Source organism: Achroia grisella, unplaced genomic scaffold (assembly GCF_030625045.1).
Source record: "Achroia grisella isolate CSIRO2021 unplaced genomic scaffold, CSIRO_AGI_Agris_v1 utg1063, whole genome shotgun sequence".
Classification (NCBI taxonomy): domain Eukaryota; kingdom Metazoa; phylum Arthropoda; class Insecta; order Lepidoptera; family Pyralidae; genus Achroia; species Achroia grisella.
In genome coordinates this window covers 1,543,969-1,562,797 of record NW_026712567.1, presented here as the reverse complement: position 1 = coordinate 1,562,797, position 18,829 = coordinate 1,543,969, and the positions used below count along the sequence as shown (strand labels likewise).

At 31.7% G+C, this 18,829-nt stretch overlaps 2 protein-coding genes across 2 annotated transcripts; both read left to right on the top strand.

The window, feature by feature from the left end:
• The first annotated feature begins 1,733 nt into the window (after nucleotides 1-1,733).
• On the top strand, nucleotides 1,734-4,863 carry LOC131841171 (uncharacterized). The gene is made up of 4 exons (XM_059189434.1): nucleotides 1,734-1,917; nucleotides 3,118-3,326; nucleotides 4,175-4,304; nucleotides 4,736-4,863. Exons 1-4 carry the CDS (start codon nucleotides 1,809-1,811, stop codon nucleotides 4,861-4,863), a joined length of 576 nt encoding a protein of 191 aa, XP_059045417.1. The 5' UTR covers nucleotides 1,734-1,808.
• Nucleotides 4,864-6,141: 1,278 nt separating this feature from the next.
• Nucleotides 6,142-17,145, top strand: LOC131840957 (symplekin-like). The gene is made up of 13 exons (XM_059189180.1): nucleotides 6,142-6,327; nucleotides 6,440-6,633; nucleotides 7,896-8,091; nucleotides 8,545-8,726; nucleotides 8,881-10,436; nucleotides 10,841-11,083; nucleotides 11,741-11,962; nucleotides 12,654-12,760; nucleotides 13,659-13,764; nucleotides 14,924-15,042; nucleotides 15,562-15,705; nucleotides 16,395-16,601; nucleotides 16,940-17,145. Exons 1-13 carry the CDS (start codon nucleotides 6,283-6,285, stop codon nucleotides 16,997-16,999), a joined length of 3,381 nt encoding a protein of 1,126 aa, XP_059045163.1. The 5' UTR covers nucleotides 6,142-6,282; the 3' UTR covers nucleotides 17,000-17,145.
• Nucleotides 17,146-18,829: the final 1,684 nt, after the last annotated feature.

Sequence of the window (18,829 nt, the reverse complement as noted above, 5' to 3'; positions counted from 1 at the left end):
ATCAATATGCTACCGCTCACAACGTAGGGAGTTAGGATAAATATATAATATTATGTTATCTGTGACATAAATAACAAATGATCAAATAATCATGATCATAATTACTTCAAAAACAGAAGGGTTTGTTTTAGGTACATTATATAATAAAAAAATAACACCGTTCATGCAAAAAAATATACATAAATACCTATAGCACGATGTACTTTTAGCCAGCACCATTTATCGACGTTTTTGAGAAACATTAATTTATTTAGGTTGAACAGTATATATGTTTCGATTATACCTTTTAATAACGTATATTGTTGTGTTCTGGTAAACTAAAATGAAATACTTAACGCTAAATGATAGGTACATAAAGTTGCATATAGTCGCGGGTTCATACCCTCGCAGAGTTCAAACGTTTGATTGAGTAGGTATGTTATGTTTTGGAGTTTTATTTGTATTGGTCGAGTGTTTTGTATGTACACTATATATGTATTTACAGAAAAAAGGGAAATACATGTGTATATCAGTTGTCTAGTAGGTACCCATAGCACAAACTCTGCTTAGCTTTGAACTAGATGGTCTCTGAGTGAATTGTCCATGATTATTTTATATTATTATTGGGAATACTTTAGTAGCTACCAATTATAAAATATTGTGTTAAACATAGATATAAAAATATTATAGCACACACACGTCTTTATAGAGCAAACAAAATCATAACATGCGTTTTTTTATATTTTTACTTAAACATATTTAGATATAAATTTTGTAACATTACGTAGAACCCTAAATACCTAATAATAAAGACAATAATGGAAAATATATTAAGAAATATAAAATTTCCGCGAATTAAGTTATAAACCGAGGTAGCAGATATACTGCAAATGGCTGGGATTTATCCTGTAATACACAAGTAAAGGTCAATTTGATAAATAATATCTACTGTGTAGGTCAAGGAGAAGTCAAGAATAAGTAATAAAATTACAATTACAAGTATTGGTACAAATCCAATAATACAGTATATTAGGTAAAATACATTTACCAATATATTATTTCAAAATAGATCACACAAAAAATGTACAGTCAACCACATAAATCGTAGCGTTAGGAATAGTAGACTACAAATGATAAAAAGAAAATTGAATAATGTGTACCTGGTCTATACTTAAATCTGAACAGTTATAAAAATAAATTAAAAATTTTCAACGCTGTCTTTTATGTAAAGAAGTAACTATTGTGATTGATTATCTGTATCTGTCAATACCTATATTCATTTTAGAAGGAAGTAAGATTACATATAAAAAGTACTTGACCAATTTAAAATATATGTACTTTCTCCTATAATGCCTAATCAGCGAGAAACAGTTTTTTATTCACGCGGGAAGCACCACCTGATACCCACCTGATACCAGGTGGCGCATCCCGCACGAAACAAAATATAATAAGAATAAATAAACAGTTCAGAATATTTTGATAACATCAAAGGTTAGTTAAGATAAAATTTAAACGTTGCTACTAACATATTATTGACCACTATGTCGCATAACAGATATCGCTATGAATCCGACTGTACTGTACTGTAATTGGCCTCCCTTTATCTACAGGTACATTTATCTGATAAAAGGTAGAGACCTAATCTTATTGATAGTAACCAAAATCGTTTCATGCCCAATAATTATTAGTATCGGAGTATTGATAGGTGTTTCCAGTACAATTTGATTCATTTAATAAATTAGAATTTACTACCCAGAGAATACAGTTAAATTATAAACTCTAAGTATTTTTTTATTGTTACTTAAGTGAGCAATATCTCTTATACGAAAATGGCGTTCGAACTCCCCAGGTTTACAAGATGCTGCTGTTGTTTATCATTACGAACAGGATGTTTAATTATTGGTTATTTCTCTATTGTAAGTACAAAACTATTTTTAAGTTATACTATAGCAATAATTTTATAAAATATCATTTTATCTGTAGATACCTACTTATTGTAAAGACTGCTTCGTAGTCATAAAAACTTTGTTATGACTACATCCTACAAATTATTTTTAAGCAATTCTTCATTAAACGTAATTCAAGCTAAGAAAGATTTGATAATTCTATTAATAGGTTATATTTTTCTACTGTATTTACCTCAAAATTTTAACAGAGATAATCACATAGTTTATTTATATGTATGTTAACTTATCTAGTTCTTCTTGTACTCATATTTACAAGAAGACCTAGATAAGTTAACATACCAGCCTTCAAGGTTTTTCTTACATATATATAAAATTGGGAGGTGTGTCATATTTATGTGAATAAGTGACTCATTTCCTTAATATTACAACTATTCTAAATAATAATTAACTACCTAGATATATCGATGTATTGTGATGTATACTTATGTAGTCAATGAATAACCCCTGTGATGGGCGTAAAATAGAATTTTCGTGATAAATTAATACGTATTGAACAGCATCGTTTATTGACGTAGAGAAAGATTTAAGTTCGTCATAGAATTACATTCATTATCCTATGGTATTTATATAGACTCTTCTGAAAGTACAAATATATTATGTCCGTTTGCAATACGTTTTATAAAATGGTTCCCTATCAGAACAAAACCAAGACTAGTAACCTCATTGCTAGTATTGCCCTATCAGGTCCATCTCCGTGCAAACTAACTTGGTTCATTCCTGACTAACTGTTTTGATTTAATTATTATCTTATCATCTTTTGTGGTGCACCATTCCACATTCATATAGTACATAACCAACAACCATTTCTTGCAAACATAAACAAGTACTGTGATTTGCAATCATCGAATTCACAGATATAATAAAATAAATAAACATAATATATGACTATTATATCAGTCAGTCAGTATATGACTATTATATCAGATGGGGTAGTCACAGAAAAATCAACTGTAGACGTAATGGTGAACGCAACACTTGACATGCCCAGATATCGGTGGGTATATTGGAGTGGATTCATCTATTTTTATATTTCACGGATTCAGTTTTGGATTCATTCGATTCCTTCACCGAAGAGTCATTCAGAAATATAAACGTTTAGCCCATATTTGAACTCACGCCTTACTCACTCAACCGACCATTATAAAATAATCATATTTTTGTGTAATTTCAGTTAATTGCTCTCTAGGCCTGACTGGAACCTCGATCTCTCTGTACAAAGTAATTGTATACGTGGTTAATGATAATGGAGTACATCCCAATCAGCCCCCGGGTGCAGTGAAGAAGTCCGCTTTAGGACTTTACATAGTACATGCCTATTATCTCATAGTATTTTTATATCTGCTTATTATTAGCTCAATATTGGTTATTGGAGTACATTCGGTAAGTCAACTTTAAGTTATTTTGAATTATAATAAGTATTATTTTGAATCGACTACAGGAAGAGGTTCTAAATTCAAGTGTATTTTTATGTATATATTATACCTACCTACATAATACCGATATATTCACCAAACGGGAGGAATTTCGATGACTTTCTATGCATTGGTAAGGAATAACACTAAACATTGGAGTAAACACTGTTGTGTTTACTCCAATGTTTAGTGTTATTCCTTACCAATGTTGTCAACGGAGGCAGTCATTTATTTATGAAAAATAAATATGTGATTGAGAAGTGACAGTGAACCGTTGGTTTAAAGTTTTGGAGTCGTCTGCGTCTGCAGCTACCTCACCTCCTCAGTCTCGTTTATTACAGCCCCAAGCAGCTTGCGTTGTAAAATGTGTTACAATTGCAGGTTGACATAAAGTAGTCAAATTACGGGATAAGAGAAATGACATCTTAGTCCAGAATGGTAACGCATGAATGGTATCGCGGTCGTCATCTGATAACATTATGTCCGTAGTACTATTCATTAAGCACTCATTTATAGGTTGCCAGTTACCATGAAATGGGCCGTTAGCTTGTTTGGCATACCATTTACATTAAAAACATGTGTGACTCGTCGACCAATTTATATATTTTGCCGTAGATAAGTAGGCGTATTTATTATTGATAATGAATGAGGAAAAAGATATGGCGAGGCGTTCAAGTAAATAAGAACTAAGGCGCTACTTATTAAAAAAAATAAGCAGGTTGAAAGACAAAATGTAAACAAATATTTATAAGTAAATATAAACTGGTAAGCAGGGAATCAGTGCATTTGAAATTAATAAAAATATGTTTTTTACAGACAAAGCCACATTATTTGAGACATTACTTCAGATCTGGAATGCTTTGGCTATTTATTGGTTTGGTATTGGTAATATTATCCTGTATGTTTGTTGGCATTCTTGGCACGTTACCTTTATTCAAATGGTGTTGTAAGTATTTAATTTATTTATAATACCTACTTTTAATTTTAACCCTTTTCGTTTTGGTCCTCGTAATACAAATTATATTTTCAATAATCTTCATGTCGAATGTCATTAAAATCATCTGTGGCATTTGGTAAAAAAAAGTAACAGACAGACACACTTCCGCATTATCTAACTAGCACTCTTGACCGTTTTACCGATTTTTATGAAAATTTGTGTGAGATTTGTCTGAGAATCGGCCAATATCTATTTTTATACCCCTCAATGTTAAGGGTGCCCCACGCCTAATTAGTTTTTTTACTTTTGTCATTTTATTTTATTTTATTATGATTTTCTATGATCTTTCTAAATTATTTAAGTAACTCGAATAAAAATATACCTAGATAAAACATACAGTTGCACCATTAGGTACTAAAATTTAATATTTTGTATTTCAGTTATACATTTCGTCAGCTTAATTGTAGTCCGAAGCACGTACTTGGATATGGAAGAAAGAAATATGGAGGCCTCATACAAAATGGCTAGCATTTATAATCCTCATTTATCACGACCATTGATGGCATAACATAATAAACATATTATTATAATAAACGTACCTTATATTATTTATAATTAATTTAAGTTCTATTTTTATTGTATGACCCCCTTAGTCTTGATCCCATTTCGGTAAATGCAAAGTTTGCAAGCTTCATTTCAAATGAGGCCAACAACTTTTAATTTGCATATTCCTAAGTAGAGAAATACTACAAATATTACTCACATAAAGTTCTAATAAATAAAGATACATACATTTGCATATTATTTAGATAATATTGTGATTTTACATAAAATTTAAAATATTATGGAAGAAATTAAAAGTAAACTCATGAAAAGTTTTAATATGAAAGATATTGGTAAATTACATATTGCTTGGGAATACCTGTGGTCCTGCGTTTAGATACAACACTATCCCTCTACAACTGGTAACATACTTGTTAATTTTGTCTCCGTGATTAAAAAACAGACTATAGTCACGCGTTAAATAATGCAACAAGAAATTCCCACATTCCCCTGCATATGTTTGATCCCGCGCTTGGGAGCGAACCTTTCGCGTTAGTTTGACATTTAATTTGTTATCGGTGTTAGTATCACCTGAGAGTCATTCAGAAATGTAAATTGATACATAAACCTTTGATTGAGGCGAGATTCGAACTCACGACCAAAGGTTACGACGAGTAAGTCACGAAGTCACTACTATCTCTACTGCTAATTTAAAGTGAAATTAAACAAAATCAATATATTTTTTTTATATATATATATATATATATATATATATATATATATAGCTATTGATTTTATTTAGGTTATAATAATACTAGAAACTTTATACAGATGTTAATACTTTATGTTCATAACTCAAAAGTCTGAAACCTATAAATCATTTTTAAAGAAAGTAGTGCGTAATTGAATATGTAATATTGAATATTATATATTCTACTCCATGGAGTTAAACTTAAGGAAGGTATACTGGCAATTTATAAATACGCATTTCTTTATCAATATACTTCTAAATAAAGATTTTTTATTTTTTTAGTAACAAATTTTGTAAATTGCTAAAAATTTGTTCATTTTACTAAAATAATGCGAAAGGGACAGAGTGCTTTAATATAAAGTTTTACATTTGAAGTCGATATGTACATTCATACATTTCATAAAAATAAACTTTATTGCTTCGAAATAAGGTCTAAATTAATTTTCACAACATCTTGTTCTGGTAGTGAGTCATTAATCTGATTTCGTTTGTCATTTTGTGACAGCACAGAGTACAGAGACTTTTTAAATTTGAATTTGATTCCATGTCATTTCATTGTATCGTATGCTGTATTTAAATTCGTAAATGTTTCTTTGTAGATGCAAATAATTGTGATAAAAATATTACAGATTCTAATATAAAATGAATGATATTTCACGTGTTTGAAATTTAACTGGATATAATACTGCCATTATGTCTAATAAATACCATCAAAGTACCACTCTCGCACAGAATCAGGTTTGTTACACATTGTGATCGCGCTGATATATTTTAAATTTACTACAATAAATGTATTGTAATGTTTTTAGTTGGATATTGACTTTTATTATAAAGTTGTTTTTATTAACAGTTGATACAATGGCTCAACGAAGCAGGAATGGCGGAGGGCAACAAGAAGGCAGATTTACTAAGAAAATCCATAGAAATCCTTTTACATCAAACGCCTCAGATGATCCCTGTATATATGGACAATATATTAAGTTGTGTTAGTGATAAATCTACCGACGTTAAAAAAATTGTTGTGGGTTTCATTGAAGAGTTGAGGTGAGATAATTTTGAAGATCTATGCAATTTATAGGTTATTTAATTAAATAAAATAATCATATAAAAATAACCTTTGTAATTTTATGGATTATAATGAAATGAAGCTTCCTCCTTATACTAATGGTATATGAAACCAGCCAGCATATACAATTAGCATAGACAGAAATAACACTAGAAGATATAAGATAAGATGATATCAGATCACTTAGCCTACTGTAAATTAATGGCAATTTTTAGGTAGACCGTGTGGTGGTCAAGTTAAAATGATACATTATCTGCAATCTTGGAATTAGTTCCCAGTTTTAATAATCTTCATTATAATTTTTTTGTGCATTTTAGCAATTACTTAGAAATTAAAAACTTCATAGACTTTGCTTGATCTGTATTTTTGCTTTAATGATTATGACTGAAGCTCACTAGTATTGCATTTGCAAATATGATTTAATTTATCTCAAATAATTATAATAAATCTATATAATATGAAGAAGTTTAAAAGAGTTATATAGAAGTAGTATTTTAGGAAGACTGTAAAAAAGTTGACTTGTTTATTTGTAAGTTGTAGTAGTGTTTGTAGAGTACAGATTAGGCAGTGAAATTATAGGATAAGAATCTTAGTGATATCTCTTAAGAGATATGATATCTTAGTGTTCTGGAATAGTACACATGAGTAGCACATTGCAAGTGTCATATGTGTCCTTGGTGCCAACGATTCCATCAAGTGGGTCATTGATTGTTGCATTTTCAGTTAAATAAAAAATAAACCTACTTATATTGCATTGGATTCAGTCAAGTAGTATTTTCAGTATTCAAAATAATTAGGAATACTACTAAAACATTGTAAATTATAGTACACTATTGTTAATTGGTTATAAATAGTGATATACGTTAATCATTAATCAACAAGAAGTTGGTTTGCTGACAAACAACTTAATTTCATTATGGCCATGTTTTCTTTGTTTGTTTAATTTATATGTGGTTGAAATTCCCACTTTGAAAGGTATACCAGCGAAATCTCTCTACCATCTTCTAAAAGATCTTGGTCTGTCTAGCACTGCAGTATGTTCTATATTACAATACATATCTGAATACTCGCAGGCTACTACCAGACTTGACTTGGCAGAAACATGGATGGTGAAGGTTCATGTTAACATATGCCGACTAAGGGGCTTCTTAAACCTATACCTGGATCACTGCTCTGTTTCCCCTCTGTGCCACATGATAATGAATGCTAAGAAATTTGTCTCCATTATTTGTGATTTTAGTAAAAAACATCCAGATCACTTACCCAAGGTGGTCAGTCAGCTTCGGCTTCTCCTCTTAGACAATGTGATTGCCGTACAGAAGAGAGCCATACAGGCTGCCAGTATTGTGTATAGAAATACATTAACATGGATTTGTATGAGTGATGCTGAGTCAACTGAGTTACAGTTTGTTTGGGAACATGTTACACAGTTGAAGGTTAGTTTTCAATCATAATACTACTAGTTGTGCCCTCAACTTTATGTTTGTACATTAGTAGACTTCAAAAATGAAATAACTTTTTACACCATGTATTATTTCATTAATAATAAAATAGGTGGCATATGAATAAAATCTTACCAAAAATAATTATTGTACCACTTTTTTTATTTTTTGCGAATATATATAGTATATAACAACATATCCTATGAAAATTTTATTTTACTACAGTCATTTTTATGTAAATGTGTTTTGCTTTGTCATGATCATAAGAACATAATTTTGTTAAATCTAAAAAGTATACCTTAACACTAATTACAAAAAGTATAGTTAACTATCAACATCATTAAGAATGGAACACTTAACATGTTCATATTATTAATATTCTTAAATTTACTTAGTTTAATTTCAAATACTTAAATATAGCCAGTAATCTAATTCTTCCTTCAACAGCTGTTGGTTTTAAACATGATAGACAGTGACAATGAAGGTATTCGTACAAATTCAATTAAGTTTTTGGAGGAGGTGGTATTACTTCAGAGCTCAAGTGAAGGTACAGACAATGAATTGAGTTTAGACAGCCTACCAAAGCATCTGCCATTCATAAACAGACAAGCTCTTGAAGAGGAATCAGAGTGAGTATCTTTATTGCTATTCCATGTAATTACGTTTTTTTTTCTAATATATAAGTTCCAAACAATATAATATGATACTGTAGGTAATACATGTACTTGTATTAAAACTTTAGATGTTAAAAATGTGAATATTCATTACATTTAATATTTTCAGGCACATATTCAAGTTGTTAGTTAAATTTCATAATTCACAACACATTTCTAGTGTGAACTTGATGGCTTGTATGACAACTCTATGCCTACTTGCAAAATTACGACCCAAATACTTGGCCCGAGTCATACAAGCACTGGGCGACCTACATACTACGTTACCACCGACATTGTCACAATCCCAAGTCAATTCAGTAAGAAAACATTTGAAGATGTTGTTGATAAACCTAATAAAGCATCCATCATCTAACGAAATGTTGCCGCAACTTACTCAACTGCTCATCGATATAGGCATGACAACTCAGGAAATAAACAAGGCCGTACCTAAAGAAAAAAGGAATAAACGGTTGGGTGAAATTAAGAATGGAGATACTCCTTCAAAAAGAATTAGAATAGACTCTCCTCAAAGTAATAGTCAAGAAAGTGACAGTAACAGTAACAGTCGGAGTGATTTTAATCTTTTTGAAGAAGACAGCAATCAGTCTATGCTGAAATCTTCAGTTACAGAAGACACACTTTTTGAAGGTTTGAACAATGTTGATAATGTCGTCAACCTTGTAACGAATACATTATTAAATACACTTCCCAATGAAATGCCCAATTATTTTCTTAATGCTTATAAACCCATACCTAACTCGGGGAGCAAAGCACAAAAGAGGAATTTAGCAAAAATGTTGTTGTCCCTAATTAAAGATGAACCAGTTGTTCCACCGGTGGATGAGCGACCATCTCTGTCAGATATTGCTGCTAAAATTCCTTTACTTAGAGATGATGATGAGAAAGTGACTCTAAAAAATGCTGTTGCTAAGTTACAAGAGTCCACAAAAATAGAAAGAAAAGTTGAAAGTGCGGTTTCTAAACTAATGGAAGAGACACGTCAAGAACAGTTAAAAGAAGAGGAGAGAAGAGCTAAAGAAAAAGAAAAGATTGTACCCCCACCTACACCTACAGTTCCTAAATTAAAACAAAAAGTCAAACTGTTGAAATTACAAGAAATAACTCGTCCCATACCCAAAGAAATAAAAGAGAAGTTAATGATTCAAGCAGTTGGAAGAATTTTACACGCGGAAAAGGAAAGTGCTATCGGTGGCGCCTCTCAAATTCGATCAAAGTTTATAACTATTTTTGCATCAAGTTATACACCAGAAATTCGAAATCTAGTTCAAAATTATATATTAGAAGACCCATTGAACAGAATAGATTTGGCTATATCATGGCTGTATGAGGAATATGCTTTTATGCAGGGATTCAATCGTCATCCAGTGACTCTGCAGCCCAAAGTTCATGAGAAACCTGATCAGAATTACAATCAGTTGCTGTGTACACTTATTACAGAAATGTCAGAGGGAGGAGATCTTGTAGTGGAAAATGCAAAAGATGTATTACTTAGAAAAATATATGCTGAAGCTCCATTAGTTACAGATGAAGCTGTAGATTATTTAAAACATTTAGTGACTGAAGAGAAGTTTGCATTTCTAGCATTAGAAATATTGGAAGAACTGTGTATAATGAGACCACCTCGTGCTCATAAGTATGTGCCATCGCTCATATGCCATGTCTGTTAGTATTATTTTTTATGCTATAACTATAAGTACTAATATAAGTTAATACTACTACTTCTCATACTAACTTGTCTTCCATTCTAGTGGATATTTCCCTAAACATGTTACATTTTTGCATGCCTAGGTTATGACCATTAAAAATCAGATGGCACGTTTCTATTGTGCTCTAATAAAAATATGATTCTAGTATTTTTGTACGCTTCTTACGCCTTTTTAACTTTGACATTAAATTTGTTCTTCCAGAAAGTTAGTTACACAGTTTTCGTCACAAGTAACTTACACTACATAAATAATAATGGTCGTCGTATGAAAACGTTATATCCATAGTTTATCTGTAAAATCGAATTCCATGTGGATAGAATTAAGTAGTTAAGTATAATAAAATAATTTAATGATTTTTAGTATCGAGAAATGAAGAAATTAGGGAGAGCGCTTTAAAATCAGTGGTCAAGATCTACACTCGTAGTACAGAATCTGTAAAGAAAGTGATAGAGAAGCATGCACTGTTATATTTAGGATTCATCTCACTAGGAAGTCCACCACCTGAATTGCTCACCGCCAGACACGGCTTGTCGATGCCATGGAATGATGAGATGTTCAAAATGTGTTTAAATTTGGTTATGGCTCTGTTTCCTTATAATGAAGGTTAGTGATTTATTTTAATTCATATAGCGTCCATATTCATTCCATTGTCATTCGTTGTGTTTTAGCTGTTACAAGCGACTTCGTCTGATATTTTGAAGATAAGATGTTTCCATTTTTATGATATAATTTACCTTTTCATCAAATTAAAAAAAAAAACGTAAAGAGGCAATAAATTCTGCATTTATAATTTTAGTATGAATTTGTCTGTGTATGGAGCATAGAGGAATTGTGTCTCTTTTAAAATATACTCGCATAATATATTTTTACTGATTGTAAAGTAGGACGATGCATTGTTCATTCAAAATGATATGATATGTTTGTGTAGCTAAAAATGGATTAAGGTCATACATCTTTGAATGGATGCACCTTTTTAGCATTGTACATTTATAAGTTGCAATTGTGATTGTTGTTTGATCAGTGGGTAAATAGAATCATTTATTTACGGAAAATGTTTCAAAATCGGTTTTTATGCCATTATTATTGACAACCTCTGTTTCGAAATGTTTTTGCACACGACCTCGCTTTTCAATCCTTTATATATAGGTATTTACAAAAAAGTTTTTAAATATGTCTATAAGATGTCTTGCACCTACTCGTATAATATGTGCTCGTAAGATCGTCGATATGTCTACATTTAATGAATTGTTATTTTGTCAGAGCTTATAGTGGAAGTGGGTCGCGTGTACGGATGCGCGGGGTCGGAGGCGAAGCGCGTGGTTCTTCGCGCGATGGAAGGCCCGGTGCGGGCCGCGATGGGCGCCGCTGGCGGCGAGCCGGCCTCGCCGCACCTACGGCCCGCATTCCGGGCCCTGCTTGACGAGTGCCCACGTGGCGCCGAGACCCTCTTAACTCGACTCGTACATATATTCACAGAGAAAGGTTAGTTTTTATTAGAGCATATGTCCACTACGAATGAAAATTAATGAGTATTATTTTAGTATTTATAAAACATGTTCTTTTTGTTTTTTTACTACGGCAAACAAGAATACAGACCATCTCATTGTAAACGGTTACCGTAGCCTATGGACACCTTGTTTGTACAAACGTTAAATGTGCCTTGGAGTATCTCTGCATACCTTAAAGTTGGATGGTAGATAATACTAAGAGCATTATGCCCAACTGTACAATTCAATAAAGTTTAAATAAATAATTATCCCATATATAGATATAAATCTTAACTCCCAGAATACATTAGATAGTAATCTAATTTTCTAATATATAAAATTCTCGTGTCACAGGTTGCGTGTTTATACTCCTTCGAAACGGCTTCACCTATTTTGATGAAATTTTATTTGTATATTCAGTATGTCTGAGAATAGGTTTATAACCAATTTTAAAACCCCCAAGTGTTAAGGGTGGCTCACACCAAATTTTTTTTTTATTTTTTTTATTTTATTATGTGGCATTAAAAATTCTTACGGCCTTAAATTTTCACCCTTCTACTATCAACCATTATTTTTTTATAGATTAATAACGCTATAAAAAATTAAATAACGCTATAAATTAATAAATTTATATAGCAAAACAACGTTTGCCGGGACAACTAGTAATTAATATGTGTTGCTTGCAGCGCCACCTAGTGCGGAGCTGGTGTCACGTGTGCGGGAGCTGTACGCAACGCGGGTATCAGACGTACGGTTTCTTATACCTGTACTCACGGGATTATCCAAGAAAGAAGTGAGCCATTCCTTATAATTGGCCTTAGTAACTTTGTGGGCCACTGTGGTCTATTGGTTTAGCACACCGCTTTATTTTCAATGATTGCGGGTTCGATTCTCGTTAGACACAATTTTGTATTGATGTGTATAATTGATTATATTGGCTGGGTGTTTTCTATATATATATCTTCTACTGATGTACATATTGTATTCTTGTGTAATTGCTTCCCTCAATAAATGACTACTAAAAGAATTTTTAAAATGGAACCAGTGATTACCCCTATCATCTAAACTCACACACTTTATCTTTTAATAATATTTGTATAGGTATATGTTTATAAAAATGTATTTAAGTACCTATTTATATTACTTGTATACAACAGTAGTAGTACTGCTTTGGGATTAAACGATGAAAAGTGACTGTAAGTTTATGATGATTGATGACTCTTAATGAACTATAGGATTGTTTATTTATATTTAACTTGCGACCCAATACCGGCTTCGCACGAATGCATTAGAAATCTTTGTCTTAGTCTTGTTCTATACTATAACATGCATGTTATAGTATAGTATAGCATATAATATAAACCATCCTCTTGAATCATTCAATCTGTTGCTGAAAACTGTATTAAAATCCGTTGCGTGTTTTGAAATACATAAGTGAACATACAGCGGCGGCGACTTTGTTTTATACTGTACTAATTACTCGCCCCGGCTTCGTACGGATCTTCATGTATTATATATATAAACCTTCCTCTTCAATCACTCTTATCTATTAAAAACCGCTTCAAAATCTGTTGCGTAGTTTTAAAAATTTAAGCATACATAGGGACAGACAGTGAGAGAGTCTTTGTCTTATACTATATAATGATAAAGATTATTATGCTTCTATTATATAGAGTATTTGCATATTTCAGATTTGTGCTGCGTTACCTAAATTTATCAAGTTGAATCCCGTTGTGGTAAAAGAAGTTTTTAACAAGTTGCTGGGCTTACAAAATATTAATGAGGAGAACTCACCAGGTAAAGACTAATGATAAATCAATTTGTGTGCAAGTATAAAGCATATCTAATAATTAGGAACAAAGTAAGGCGATGATAGATGATAGTCTCAAATTTAAAGTGTAGTAATTATATCTCTAATGTTTTGTTGTTATTGTTGAAGATATAAGACAATTAGTTACATATATAAAAAAATAAAAACATATACAAATATACTACTATATAATGTCATATTGTTTTATAGTAAATGCTATAAAAATGGATGTCGTAGTACATATAATAATGTTAAATACTTATATAATCTATTTTTTTAATACTGTCATATTTAATTTGGATAAACGTATCTTCAATTTTATGATAGACCATTTATAAATCAAATGTTTAAATCTATAAAGGATTAAGTATCTTTAATATATTTTACACATCTATAAAACAGGGATGAAGATCAGTTTCAGTGTGTACTTAATTACACAATTTCGTTACGTCGAATGTCGAATGTGACCACTTAAAAAATCGTTCCTTGTCTGTGGTACATTACCTTTGCTCAGAACTTTGTCAAAACTTCGCTATCACTTTAAAAATGGTCAATATATTACTGTTTAATTTTTCAGTGTGCATGGTTTGTAAGTAGTTTTATTGTTCTTATACCAATATTTAACCGTAAAAAAACTGTCTACCTATTACGGCCTCGATGGTCTAGAGGTTTAGCACACTGTCTTACCTTTGACGGTCGTGAGTTCGATTCCTCGCACGGTACAAACTATTGTATAGCCAAGATTAAAAGTAGCCTGTGACGCACGAATAAATTGCATTAGTCAAGAAAATGATTTTAGTTTAAAGTCGATCACTTTCACGCGTATATGCTATTATTAATTGGTTCACCCTAAAGTATAAATATAGTAAAATAATTTCTAAAGTACAAGATATTTTGATTGCAATAATTATAACATATGTATTTCTATCTATGATCTTCGGATATAGTTTGTTTTGTATTTGTTTGTTTGTTGTTCAGTAAAAACATTTAAATACACACAATGCAATGATCATAAAAATAAATTGTACAATGGCGGACTTATCCCAAATGACAGTTATTCAGATTCATTATATAGTTAATTTCCAATGTAACCTATTCTAATCTAATATGATCAGGCGATAACATTTTCTATGTGTTTATTTGCAGTCACGCCCGCCGAGTTACTTATAGAACTACATTTAATAGACCCCAACAAAGCGGATCTGAAATACATCATAAAGGCGACCGCACTGTGCTTTGCTGAGAAACTTATATACACACAAGACGTAAGTGATAAATATATCTACATATTGTACAAAAATATTAATGATTTTATTTCTTAGTAGTCATTTACCACGACTTCGTGCGCATGGAATTTTATTTTTTTATTTATTAAAATGAACAATATATCTAAAATAAAAATAGCCTAAGTACTTATAATATTGTGTGAATTGTCTAGGGATATTATTATATATTTTTTTCTTATTGATGATAATGGAATGGTGCACCCGCCAGCGTTAACGTTTTACACTGGCGGGACACCAGTGGAGGATGACATAATGATCGTGAATTCAGGTCAGTTAGCTCCATCGTGGTAAACTCATCAGGAATTTATTCACGATGGTTTCTAAGGGGGATCGTGTGGAGGTCAATCAACCTGATATGGTACATTGCTAGCAATGGTGTTATTAGTCCACATTACGCTACTAATATCTGAGAGCTCCGTCAAAATCAGTCCAGCCGTTTCACGAGATTACAAACAGAAGGACAGATAAATAATGATAATGAATTTATTCTTCAAAAAGGTAATAGCGGCTGTACTACAACGGTTGAGTGAAGAACCTGAAATTCCGGTGTTGATGATGCGCAGCGTACTGCAGGGACTCACCCTGTACCCGGGCTTGGAACCACTTGTGGTCAACGTGCTCCAACTCCTCATAGAGAAAGAGGTCAATATGATAATAGTGATAATATTCATTATAAAGACATACAAATTAATTAACATACTTCCCGACTATCAGTAACACTTAATAGCTGCTAATTAGCTTGTTGATTATATTTTAAAAATCAATACCATACATAACCTTTTTTTACTTTTATAGAAAATTTATAAAACATAGCATAACAAAACTTCATTATGCACTAAAAATGTATAGAAATATCATTCAATAAAAAAATTATTAGAGGGTCATATAAGTCGCTGTAGAGTAATTTCGTACATAAAACATATTTTATAAACTACAAATATGAAAACATGTTTGTACTTTATATATATTGATGATAAATAAAATGACAACAATTTGTCAAACATCATGTAATGACCTCTGTTACTTTATTAATTAATTAAATAATAGTTGGCATATTTATTAAAAATCATTTTAATCACCCCTTTGGACCACTAAATAAATAATATAACATAACATGGGATAAAAATCTACCATAAATATTTGTACAATTTATTTTTTCTTAATGTCATGTACTCTATGTGTTTGTAATTAATAAATAAATAATTTATCTGTCTGTCTACCATAATAAAGATTATTATATATACAATATATTTTGTACTTTTTGTTTCGTCATGATATTACGAATTTATTCCATGGGTAGATCTCACATGTTTTTTATGGGACTGTTACAGGTGTGGACGAACAAAGTGGCTTGGGAAGGCTGGATCAAGTGCTGTACACGTCTGTTGCCCGGCTCGTGCACCCTGCTCTCTGTACTACCGCCACGAGCGCTGCAAATAGCCCTCTCCTCAATCCCGACAGCGCTACAGCCGCTGCGTGCTCACGTGGCTAAGCTGCCGCCACCTTTACCGCCACACCTCGCTGCTCTATTACATCAGGTACCTAAATATTAACCAAAGGTAGACTAAAAAGTCTTCTACGTGGGGAACTCAGTCTCACATATCTGTTACGTCAAGTTTGCTATGCGTTTTAGTTATAGGATACAGATTTGGCAGTGACATTACATGACAGGCATAACATCTTCCAATGGAAATCTTCTCTGTTCTAAAAGAATAAAAAGTAAATCTTGTCAAAATCTAAGCTGTTTCCTTTATAGTTTTTCAGTTTTGACTAGAAGTGGCTGGTACTCCTTTCATAAAAAGTTGTAATTTTATATGTGAAGCCTACCACCATATAGGAAGAAATCATAAATGAAATAATTGTTTTATTTCAACAGGATGCCCAGTATACTCCACCGATGAACCCGCTAGAGCCACTGCCTCCAGGGATGGAATGACAAAAGTACCCATACGATGTCACTCATGTCGTTATGACCGGATGACGCTAGTTACTTAGTTAAATATAATGTTCATAGTTAATAAAACTATGAACATTATAATTAAAGTATTATTGATGAATTTACTTATATAAATAAATACATCTTTTTCTTAGCTTACTTACCTTACACTGTATTAATGTTCTGATAGCATTGTAAATTATTATAAAATAAAAAAATTGTTACAAATATTAAATTCTTGTAGTTTTTAGTGATGGTACAAGATCTCAAAGATGATACTGGTCCCATAAGATTGATTGCAACTTTTACTCTTATATAATACTCGCCGATTGTAAAATTGTAAATTTATTTTAAAATTACAAAAATTGTAATTTTAAAATAAAAAGGTAAAAAGTAAAATCTAAACATTTTCTCTTAATTGTTTATTTTGGACGAAACATGAATAAAATTTTTTTACAAAATAGAACATAAGCATTAAATGAGAGCTGTTTGAAATTTTTGTACAGCAAGGGTTAAGAATTCAGACATTAAATATTGTATATAATAATATCGTGAAGTAATTAAAACTCTTTCTGTATAAAATACATTTGATTCTGTGACATTGCTAGAAGCAATTCGGTTTCGATCCACAGACAAAACTGCAGAAATAAAAGTGACGTCCAGCGTAATTATAATATTGCATTGATATCATATCTGCTGGATTCAATAATTTATACCAATTAGCCTATTCCATATATTGGGACTTTTCTACTAGCAATCTTGTTTAATATAAATGTATTTTATATATATGGAAGGTATTTCAATTGCATATGTTACATAATGAGCGTAAAATAAATGAATGAAATATCACTGTTTTGTTCTTTCTATATATGACTAATACACTTTTCTACAGGCTGCTTATATATTTTATATATTTTTACTGAGCAAAGCCTATTACTCACTAAACGATTATTTGAATGACGAGCGTGCGCGGCAATAGTTGTTCATGCACTGGATTTTCATTTAATGTTAGACATAGACACCTATATAAATATACATTAATAATGAAACTGTTTATTTTAAAAAAAAAAAATCAAATGAGTTTCTTGCCAGTTCTTCTCAATTAGATCTATACACTGAACTGGACGGAATGGTAAAATTATAATGTTCGTAAGCGGCTAAAATGTCCTACATGAATAAATAATTTTTGAATTTGAATTTGATTTTATACAGATCAGTTATTAGGTTTCCCGAATGCAACCTACGTTCCCATTATCGCATACTTGTTGAAAATACTTAGAAGGTTTGCACTTGCAATATTTCTGCACCTCACATCACCGAGAAATGTATAACATGACAACACACAATATAATATGGAGAAACAGGGTTAAAAGGATAGAGACAAGTAAACAGTGTGCCAGTTACGACGAAAAAGAAATAGACGCCACTTGAGCTGACTACTGAATTGAATATCACGGTCATATTTACGCTATTGGATTATAAACTTTTTTTTAACGTGTAGAAAAGATTTTTTCTTGTATAATACGGGACAAACAAGCATGCGGTTCACCTGATGGTAAGTGATTACCGCCGCCCATGAGCACCCGCAACACCAGGGGAATTGCAAATACGTTGTCGGCCTTTTAAAAAGGAATAAGCTCTTTTCTTGAAGGTTTCAATATCGTATCGGTTCGGAAATACCATTGCTGGAAAGTGATTCCACAATGTGGTTGTGCGTGGCAAAAAGTTTCTAGAAAACCGCACTGTGGAGGACCGCCATTCATCCAGATGATCAGGATGGTATTTCAGTTTCTGGCGGATGGTACGGTGGTGAAACTCAGCAGCTGGTAT